Source organism: Charadrius vociferus, unplaced genomic scaffold (genome assembly GCF_000708025.1).
Source record: "Charadrius vociferus isolate BGI_N301 unplaced genomic scaffold, ASM70802v2 scaffold1, whole genome shotgun sequence".
NCBI classification, from domain to species: domain Eukaryota; kingdom Metazoa; phylum Chordata; class Aves; order Charadriiformes; family Charadriidae; genus Charadrius; species Charadrius vociferus.
Genome location: NW_009647680.1, coordinates 5,918,123 through 5,928,897, shown reverse-complemented (window position 1 = coordinate 5,928,897; position 10,775 = coordinate 5,918,123). Strand labels below are relative to the sequence as shown.

The following is a 10,775-nucleotide window of genomic DNA, read 5'->3' as shown; positions in this document are numbered from 1 at the left end:
CTCGTACCCTTGGTAGGAGAGGCTGTAACTCGTTAATATCCTGCTCAGATGCAGAAGCAGCGTGATTGATTTTAAATATTCTTCTCCCTCCTATCCCTCCATGAGAAACGTGTCTGATTAGAAGGTGTAGAACTTAGGGTAGAGACCAAGAAACTGAAAAGATTTACCGATATGTTCTGTAAGGCTGACTCATGCTAAAAATCGTGGATAAAGGACAAGGAGGTGAGAGAGTAACTGCCCTCATACCTCCCTGGGTGTCCTGAAAATAAAGAGTAGGTACATATTTATCAGAGAATCATGGAACGGTTTAGGTTGGAAAGGACCTTGAAGATCATCCAGTTCCAACCCCCCTGCCATGGGCAGGGACACCTCCCACCAGACCCGGTTGCTCAAAGCCCCGTCCAACCTGGCCTTGAACACCTCCAGTGACGGGGCCTCCACAACTTCCCTGGGCAATTTGTTCCAGTGCCTCACCACCCTCACAGTGATTTTTTTTTTCCTGATATCTATTCTAAATCTCCCTTCTTTCAGTTTGAAGCCATTACTCCTCATCCTATCACTACATGCCCTTGTCAAAAGTCCCTCTCCAGCCTTCTTGTAGGCACCCTTCAGATACGGGATATTTTATAGAAGAGATATGAAGGCACACACAGATTACAGCTCAAATTCCAAAGGCCTATTTTTTTCACCCATCCCAAACACGGTTTCCATTGGCTGCCTTTGGCGGGTCCTGCGTTAGCACGCAGGGTTGTGTGCGTGCCCCAGTGAGGTACCTGTGGTAAGACCCCATGAATGTACTGTTCGAGAAGCTTTTCAGAGTCACACAAACCTTTCCAGCCCTGACTTCAACAGTCACCAACAACAGATGGTAACCAAAACACACAGGACCAGGATGAGCACAACATGATAAATTCCCACAACACTCTTCCAACTTCCAGCAACTTATGCTTCTCAGATTTCCTAAGGCAGAGGTGGTGTCTTTATAATCTGAAAGTCAAGTGCTTTAGTTATCGGTATTGATACAATTTGTTCCTTGTGTGCAGACACAACTCTTCTGAACAAACACTGAGCCTGGGGCTTCAGTAGGTGTGTTAGAAATGAAGTGAGGCCTCAAACACAGAAACAAAGTAATGTCTGTCTTGTGTCAGAGACTGAACCAAGTCAACTCTCCTTGTCACCAGTCACAGCGTAAACGGTTCATATTCATTCTACGCCTCCAAAAAAAAACCACAGCACATAATTTTTGTCCCACTTCTGCTTCTACAAGTCAGCATTTCCAGGCTGATTCAGATTCCCACATCCTTCTGCAGAACCCAACCTACAAGCTTGCAGGAGCAGCTCCACGATTTCTCTGTGCAATGGTTCTAAATCCCCCGGGTGGGTGCTATGGAAGACCCCAAAGCAAGGAAGAGGAAAGACACTGCCAGGAATCTGCCGCTAGTGGTCTTTAACTTGAAAAAAGCCTAGAGGAAAGCTGGGAACTGCTACCAGCCTCTCAGGATCACAGAATGGTCAGGGTTGGAAGGGACCTCTGGAGAGCAGGTCCAGAGCAGGTTGCACAGGAGCGTGTCCAGGCAGGTTTGGAATGTCTCCAGATAAGGAAACTCCACCACGTCCCCGGGCAGCCTGTGCCAGTGCTCTGCCACCCTCAAAGGAAAGAAGTTCCTCCTCATGTTCAGACGGAACTTCCTATGTTCAAGTTTGTGCTTGTTACCTCTTGTCTTATCACTGGGCACCACTGGAAAAACACTGTTCCCATCCCCCTGGCACCCTGCCTTTAAGTATTTATAAGCATTGATAAGATCCCCACTCAGTCTTTTCTTCTCCAGACTAAAAACACCCAAGTCCCTCAGCCTTTCCTCATAAGAAAGATGCTCCAGTCCCCCAACTATCTTTGTAGCCCTTTGCTGGACCCTCTCCAGCAGTTCCCTGTCCTAGTTGAACTGGGGAGCCCAGAACTGGACACAGGATGGTTGCTTCCACGCAACACAACTCTGTCATAGAATCCTAAGCAAATTCAAAGCTCCCATATGGTATTTGAAATTCTTTGATGAAAACATGGCCCTTCTCCAAAGACAGTCACCAGCTAAAGATCTGGAGTGGACACAGACTCCAAGGCTCTTCTTGTGACAAAAAGACAATGCTGAACATTAAAACACTTCACCTACCTGTACTTGATAAAGTGACATCTATTAAATACTCACAGATTTACAGAAGTTTTTATTGCACATTTTAGAGTTAATTTACAATAAAATATAGTAACTGCAAATTCTGTTTACCTCCACCCCTGTGGTACAAAGATCTGCAAATAAACATAACTCATCTTAGGAAGACATATACCAATAGGTGTATAAACAGTTCAATTGTTAAATAGTTCTTTTCCTCTACTGGCTCATTCCCAAAAGTCTTAAAAATAATTAAAAAGAACACAGCATAGAAATATATATATTTTTTTTAATATTTTGGCTTATTGGATTGGAAGAACAACTCGGGAGACCAGCCAGTTGCCCCTTCCAACATACCCCCTGAATAATTTGCGCTTGAGAGGAGATTCTTGCCTGCTGAAGGGGAGCAAGTTTCCGGGATTGTATCATTTAAAAACAAGGCCTTGGTGACACCTGCAGGAGTTGTTAGAATCCTGGTTGTATTCCCAGGGTTTAATCTCTCTGTTCGGAAGCATACATCATTTTCACTCTTCTCCTTGCTTTCAGAAATAAGGCTCCTGCCAGTGTGCCCACAGGTTGACTGCAAGTCAGTAGCCCAGCTAACTGTTTTTAAGTTTAAAGATGCAGTTGGCTTCATCCTTTTTTTAGCAGACGGAGGGATCCACGCCTCAAAGCCAGCAGGCAGCTGGCTGTTAAGGAACTGCTGTGAAACAGAGCTATTTCTTTCTTTGCCTTCCCTGTTACTCGGCCTTTCACGTTTCACTAACCTGCCAGTAAGCTGCTGCAGCAGAGTGTTTTGAAAGGAAGACCTGGATCGCTTGCATTTGGAATGGATTTTAGTGGGATTTTTAGGAGTGAAGATGGTGACAAAAGAGCTTCTTTCCCCAACAGGCCACTGCTTCTGGAGAGGTTTCGTCATAGGAGTTGACTGCAAATAAGGAACGAAGTCTTGAGCGCTAACTGAATTGCATTCTGAATCACAAAAGGAGTAAGTTACTGGTGTACTGTGCTTACTAAAACCAGGAGGGGACCTATGTAGGGATGAGCTTGGTTTTGAACTGTTACAGGGAACATCTCCAGGATAAAGCACTGATTCAGGAGCTGCGACCTTTTCTGTCAAAGTATCATCCTGTATTAAAGAATTACATGATTTATTTAAAAATTCTACAGGTTGTGCTACCTCTCTTACAGTCGCATCAAAGAGATCAGCAGAAGCATTGTAGCTGCCTTCAGGGAAGATATTGTTCCACAGCATCTCTCTCCTCTTAACACTTTTGAAGATATTTTCTGACAGTTCTGTCAATGGTTTTAGTTCTCTTTTACATATCCTTCTTGCATTGTTGGGAGTTGCTGGACCAGAGTCCCATGCCCCTGTGAATTTAAGATGTGTTCTTTGGCTTGGCGTAGAAGAGTTTTCTTTATTTTCACAACCAGCTAAAGAGCTGTCACATGCAGAATGCACACAGGTAGCTGCCTTGCTCCTTTTTAAACAGGAGGTTTCTCCATGTTCAGCAGTACACTGCAGACTAATAAAAGACAAAGCTGACTTTGAAATGTCAATATTTGCTTCTTTGGACTGCATGTATCTGCTCTCGGAAACAGAAGGCTCTGATGGCAAGGACTGTGACAGAATAGGTAGAGGAGGTATAAAGCAAGATGCTCCACATTGCTTGTCAGTTGAAAATAAAACACTAAAGGAAGACTCACATTGTGATACTTCACCACTTGGAAGACTTGCATTTGACTGAAGACAAGCAAATGATATGTTCTCCCAACTATCATTCTCTGCTGGTGGCAAGAACCTCCCCGAGACTTTCGCTTCAAGAAAATCATCAGCTACCAGGGTTTGCCTGGAATACGCTTTGTTAAAGTTTATACCCAACTTGTTACTTTCAAGAAAGGCATGTTTGCCTGATTCAAGGCTGGGTGAGGTTACAACACTCTTGCCATCTTCTATTCTGGCTAAAAATTCATTTAGGCTTTCTGAGAATGGCAGCTCATCCCAAAGCACGGAGTCCATCTGAGGCACTCCAGCTACATTTATGTGACGAGAAGCTGAGGCATCTCTCTTGTAAAAAAGGGAGCTGTGAGATTTTTCTGGGTAAGAATAATTTCTACTTTTAGTCTTTGGGTAAATGCTTTTTACCCCAAGTTCCAAGGGATGTTGTAACAACCTGGAACTGTTTCCACGTGAACACTCAGTCTTCGAAGAAGATATTCTCTCTAATTCATCAGTTGTAGAGATACTGTCAGTCCGCCTAGGCTGTGAACTAAATTCATTACCCTCCTCTTTATTCCCTTCCTTCACAGAAGAGCTGAAAAACAGCGAATCCCAAAGAGTCTGTTTGTTGAGGCTTACACTGCATGATTCTGCAGAGACAGGCCTCCCCTCTTGTTCATGCTGTTCACTCACCAACTTTCCCACTTCCAGAGTGGGAAAGTCCTCCGCTGTTACCCAAGCAACAGATGAAGTCAGGCTGAAGGACTGCTGCCAGAACCCTAAAAAACTTTCTCTGCCACTTGACTGAACAGAACAGGAGTTTCTGCTCAGGCTAGACAAGCTGCTGAGCTCACAGACAGGTTCATCTATTGGAGCTGAAGATGCATCAAGTAAGGATGAGCTGTTATTACAGCTCCTGAATTTTGCTGATTGCAGGAGCCGATGGAAGTAGCTGATAACAGTAAAGCCAGTAACAGCAGCGTTTGGCATGAAGATCTGGCAAGCTGTAAGGGTTTTTGTACTTCTATTAATTCTGGAACAGTTTTGCAAGATGCTGCTGGCAGCAGAATGCCCTCCATGCTCCCTTGCACAACCCTGGGGGAAAAAGAAAAAAACCCCACCAAATTAGTGCAATGCTTTATTTTGTAATAGAAAAAAAAAAATAAAAATCAATGCAAGTCTTTTAAGTCAGGCTTAAATTTAGGTCTCACTTTTTGTCAGGAATTGCGTGGAAGAGAATACAAAACAGTCTGTCACACAAAGCAGTACTCCCTGGGAAATAAGCACTGGCAAGGGCTATAAAGGGCATCACAGTGAGAGGTTCTTTGCTTGTTGCAATTATGCAGAGTTTTGGAGCCGGAAAAACAACTAAGAATTCTAAGGACGGACTTCACAGAGAATTTCTTCCTCCTTTTAAGGCACTAGGTGCTTCCGGGCTTCCTCCAGTGCAGTTCTGTGCAAATGGCTAGCTGCCTAAGGCCAATGCTTTTCTTTTATCTTGGAGGCACCAGGCAGTACTTGAAGCAAAGCACTCTGGTACCAGACACCTGACTTGGCAGCTCAGCTGTCTAAGCCAGCATGATATTTTCCCTTTCACAGAGGTAGCGCATAGAAATAAGCTACAACCTTCATCTTTTTAGATTTATTTGGAGAGTAGTGTTTCAAAGGAGCTTCAGTTGCAATTCTTTATAGAACCTGCTTCTCTCTATACAGAAATTACAGGTGAAAAATCACATTAAAAGCACAGGGAATTATCTAATGTTTTGAGAAGTGGATAAAAACTTTTTCACCTCCCCCTCAAGGTCTGGCAATGCCAGAAGGGCCAAAAAGCAAATATAGCTGTCTTTAAATTCCACAACCCTCCTACTCCCTGAGTCTGTGCAAAAGTGGAGGCTGAAGGCTGTTAGTCAAGGAAAACACCCTTCTAGGTAAGTCTTAAAAAAGTATGTTATATTGATTCTGAGTTTTATCTGGGAGAGTGCAACTGCATGCATTGCTGAACACAACTATACAGAAATGTCTACAGCCAAAGGCCGAAGTAATGGTCTTCCAATGTGTGTTCAGTCCTTGTACATGCAGGAGCAGCCACAAGGCTGTTAATAAGTAGGATTACTTATATTTGTAAAGGCATCAGACCTAGAGACCTGGTGAATGGTTCCAGTTAAGTAAAGTTAATCCATAAAGTCCTCCAACTTCCATTACTTAAGATGCTGTGAATTAGGAAAGTCTCAGCTCAGATACAAACCTCATGGTACCTGTGTGAGAGGAAAAACACCTGCCAGGTGGGATTTAGTTCACAGACTTCATAATATGAATGACTCACACAAGCACCACTTGAAGAAAACTTATGCTGTTTCTATGGAAATATTACTAAGAACTAATATTTCAAAGCCTGTTAAACACATAAAAGAGCCACAGATGCATATATTGAACAGCTGTACTTTATCAACATTTTTAAACACACTCTTAAATCCAGAAATATCAAAATGCTGCAAGGGGATATGTTTCTCCTTACATTTCAGGCACTGGGAAACTATGCAGCATGGGAAAGGCAGGGCAGTGCTTGAAAAGACAGTCTGTTTCTTGCTTGAACTGTACATGGTTCCTTACAGACTCCAAGCTGTTACCGCTACGCACAGGAGCTGGCACTGCTCAGGCTCTCTGAAAAGCAGTCCTGACAAGCTGTCAAGCTGACTACTGCCATTCAAGATGACTTCTGGATGTGACTCACATAAAATAACACAGGAATCTGGGGGAAGAGAAGCAGAATCCTTCCCATGTCCTAGCCCTAAATTTTCTCAAATTTCCAAAAGACAGTGTACATAATGCTTTGGTAACTCAGTCTATGCCCCCAAGTGGCTACAAGTTAATGAAAAAACTCATTTATAATGTAAGGAGAAACATATCCCCTTGCAGAGAGTAATGTGGATTAGAAGTTACCTTCACTCCAAATATAAATCTTTTCCCAATGAAACAGTTTTCCACCGCTTGAACTAAAACTCCTGGAGATACATCTATGTTTGTTTCTCCTGAGAGCTGACTGAGGTCTTGAATACACCTTGAGTAAAAACATATAGAAGTATTGCACCAATAGAGGAAGCGTTAGATAGCATTTTAGCTGTAGTATAGGTAGGACACATGCTAAAGAGAAGATACTGTGGTAGTTTAAACTAAACATACAACAAAACCAGGAAACCACGAACCTATACATTCAATTGTTTACTTCACTTAATTTGTTAGTGAAATAGAAGTAAACCAAACAACCACTTTGAATAGGTTTAATATATACACAACTTTTGGGTGTTCCCTGTGTGGCTGTGATATTTTATCAACACAATGACTGTATAATGCTGTCAATACACTGGTGTTACTTACACATCCTTTCTGTCTGCATATTTACAGCATCAGCAGCATCCATATTAAGACATGCAAATAACTCTGTTTTTTACAGCTGACAGTATTACAGCAATCTAGTATAGAAAGCCTGCCGTGAGAACATTATTAACGCTGCTAATATGGGATTTAAAAAATGTTCATCTTTGACCCAGTGATAACACAAGGCATTGGAAAATAACAGGGTAGAGAAACAAGCAGTGAATGTATCTGAATATCCCATCCTAGCAGTTTCACAGTTTCAGAAAGTCTGAAACGTATAATGTAGGTGTCAGGCTCTGAGGACTAACAGGCTTTCTTAGAAATCCCTCCTTGCTACTGGAAAATCTGGTCATATTGAAGATCAATCATAAGCTGCACACTTTTTTTTTTTTAAATCCAAACTGTTAAAAGAAAAAAACAATGGAGGCTCTATCTTTACCTTAAGGCTTTTTGAAATCTTGAAGAAAAATTATGTCTAAATCTCTGGAAAAGCCAACTTACTTAGTAATCTGCCATTAGACGAAGAAAATTCAATCATCGCAAATAAAGGAAGAAGGACGCAAAGAAGAAGCCCAACCAACCAAATTTTGAAGCTCACTTAGCAGGTGGCAGCTGCCTTCAATAGACAAGTGGAGGATCTCTTACGTCGAAGTAATCCATCTCAAAATTTCAACATTTCAGAAAGAACCCAAACTTCAGCATTTCCTCAAGGTGATGGGTACCACAGGAACGCTGGAAGGGAGCACTTTAGCACTTGTCTCCCCACCATCCAAGCTCATCTCAATTTTTTTAGGCTGAAGAAAAAGCAGCAGTTATATAGTTAGAAACAATCCATTCCTTACCTCTGCAGATTTTCTGCGGTGACCCCAAAGAATGGATCTAAGCAACTTCCGAATACGGTAATGTCAAACAAATCATTAGTGTCAGCAATCTTTAGGGACAATCTATATCTGTAGCTTGCATCTTTAGCTTCACCTGTGCATCCGCATTTTAGACAGTTAAACCTGACAAGACAGTAAAATGATAAAAAAGATTGAATACATGAACTTCTGTTAATTACTGCTGAGGTAAGAACTTATCTGCAGCTGTAAGAACTACAACTATAATAAAAAAATTATCAGGAAACAGCACCATTATTTTTCACTTCAGCATTTGAAACAACAGATACTCTTGCTTTGCAAAGTCAGCTCCTTCCATTTAGTGCTGACGTTCATTGATTTACTGTTCTTCTATGTGTCATAGATTTCACATAACAGTGGGACTAAAAAGGAAAGCCCATATGTTTCTGAACACACAGTGAGTGGAAGTGTCATACAGGACTACCTGATGCATTGTACATATAAAAAGAGAAGAAATAAAAAAAAAATAGGACTTGATTTGGAGAGGCTTTCAACCAATTCTTTCCAATTTAGGAACAGCACTGAAGAACTGGACCACAGGGGATGCACTTGGAAGCTATTAACGCACATTATTTATTCTCCTAAACTATCCTTCAATATTGCACGGCACTGAAAACAATAGAACTGTTGATCCATAATGATCTACAAGCTGCTACTGGAATACAAAGAGATCTAAATAGTGATAACTAACATCAATATCTGAAATTAGCACTTATTTCTACAATACCTGGATTTTCACCAATTTAATTTGCGTTCAAGCTCTCAGAGATTTCCAAGGCCTCTGACAGTTACAGTTAATGATTATCACCAGAACAGGACATACCTCCTAGAATCCAGTATCAGTCTAGAAAAGCATTTTTGACAGGCAGGATAGATGAAGCAGGAGTTCTGGACAGAAATTACAGAGGCAGCCAAGAGTCGTCTCACACTAGTCATGTGCTCACAGCATTACCTGAAACAAGTAAGGCAAAATGGTTCAAAGAGTTCTCATTTCATGAGATGTTAAAACTAAGTGCTTTTAGTTGAGTTGTTTGAACATTTTGAAAGGTGGCCCTCACAAAACAATGATCTCTGTTCGAAAATGGTAGCCCAATTGAGGCAACATCTATTATTACTCTTAATTAACCCCTTAAAAAGAAAAAAAAAAAGATGAAGATAGGTAATAAGAAGCAAGTGTTAATGATATGTGCACACCAGCGCAGATAAATCACGCAGATTCCCACTTGTATTTAGGGAATCTTTATTAGAACTATCCTTGAGCACAGCACTGCAGCAAATCTGTTTCAGATTTTTTTCCTTAATTTAGAATGAAGTCACAACACAGAGTTAAAAACTGAAATGATTCTACACTTGTAATTCTGCAAACGCCTTCAATACTAATGACTGTGAAAGGAGAGGATGGCCAGAAAATTTCAAAAGAGCTTGCAATTGCAACTCTGTTCGTGCCCTTTAAGCCAAAGAGACAGCTCTACAGTATTTACCACTGCTTTTGACAAATGGGACATATGGAACAGACAAATAAATGAACTAAATATTTCAATAATTTATTTTTATTCAGTATTACTTTCCTGCAGAATTATCTTGCCTTTATTATCGCTATACCATCCAAAATATGAATTTTTAGGGAACTCCCCCTATTTTAGAAACTTAACTTTTTTCCCAGCAGATGCTACATGTTTATGTAGACAAAAATACTCTAAAATACCTCTAGTCACAGAGTTCCAACTTAAATGACAAAAATGTTCTCTACAGCTGAATTAAAGGACACCTTAAAAATCCTTCTTTGCAAAAGCACTTTTGTCAGTTATCGCTAAACATATATCCCTTTTTAATGTAAGCTACAGAATAAACTCAGAACAGGAAGTGAGTTTAACTTCTTCATCCCAGAAGCCACTCAGAGAGGCAGAAGGCCAAGGAGGTAAAGGAGATCTAAGTATGGGTTTTATATATTAAAAACCATTCAATAATCAACAATGATATTTTCGCTTGTATTTTGCCATAAACTAGTTCAAGTCTCAGACTATCCCTTTGCCCATTCTCAGCATTCAGGTAGAAACAAGATCTGTAACATGAGTACTAGAAAAATGTGAGTGACTAAATTCATTACTCTGACCAGTTTGGAGGCAAGAAAAATAATCAGATATCCACATATTCCCTATGGCAAAAAGGCCAAAAAAAGGTAAAAGCTTTACTGGAGGGACAACCAAAATGAAAAATCTCTTCAGAACATGTATTAACAGGGACTCATTTGACCCAAAACATTAAATGGTGCATGACTTCAATTCTTGACAAAATTGAACTATTTTACTTTAGTTACAGTACAAGATATCAGTAAATAGTGCAAGTAAAACATACCAATATACAGAAAAGAAGTAATAAAAGTAAGTCTGATTCTGTTATTGCCCAAGAAGGTAGACTTGGAGAAACCAGCAGGTGCTTCACATTCCAACTGGTTCTCATCTCAGAACTATATAAACATATATACTGCTAAATGAGTTTTTAATGAAATAAAAACAAACAACTCACCACACACACACACTGGAAAACACAGCAAATACTTCAAGCATTCCATTGGAATACGGGAGATAAAGCATAGCATGTATGTATTCACACAAG

The 10,775-nt window shown here is 40.6% G+C and overlaps 1 protein-coding gene across 1 annotated transcript; it reads right to left on the bottom strand.

The window, feature by feature from the left end:
• Positions 1-2,454: 2,454 nt before the first annotated feature.
• DDIAS (DNA damage-induced apoptosis suppressor) lies at positions 2,455-9,095 on the bottom strand. Its single transcript, XM_009881248.1, has 4 exons — positions 8,983-9,095; positions 8,103-8,264; positions 6,826-6,943; positions 2,455-4,980 (listed from the first exon to the last, which is right to left on the bottom strand). Exons 1-4 carry the CDS (start codon positions 9,093-9,095, stop codon positions 2,455-2,457), a joined length of 2,919 nt encoding a protein of 972 aa, XP_009879550.1.
• Positions 9,096-10,775: the final 1,680 nt, after the last annotated feature.

What these genes read in the sequence shown, in the direction of transcription:
- DDIAS (XM_009881248.1), bottom strand. Translation starts at nt 9,095, where the DNA reads ATGACTAGTGTGAGACGACTCTTGGCTGCCTCTGTAATTTCTGTCCAG. An exon ending in CTGATACTGGATTCTAGGAG is followed by an intron (nt 8,265 to 8,982) that starts GTATGTCCTGTT and finishes CTGTCTTGTCAG; the next exon opens with GTTTAACTGTCTAAAATGCG. An exon ending in GATTTATATTTGGAGTGAAG is followed by an intron (nt 4,981 to 6,825) that starts GTAACTTCTAAT and finishes TTTTTCCCCCAG; the next exon opens with GGTTGTGCAAGGGAGCATGG.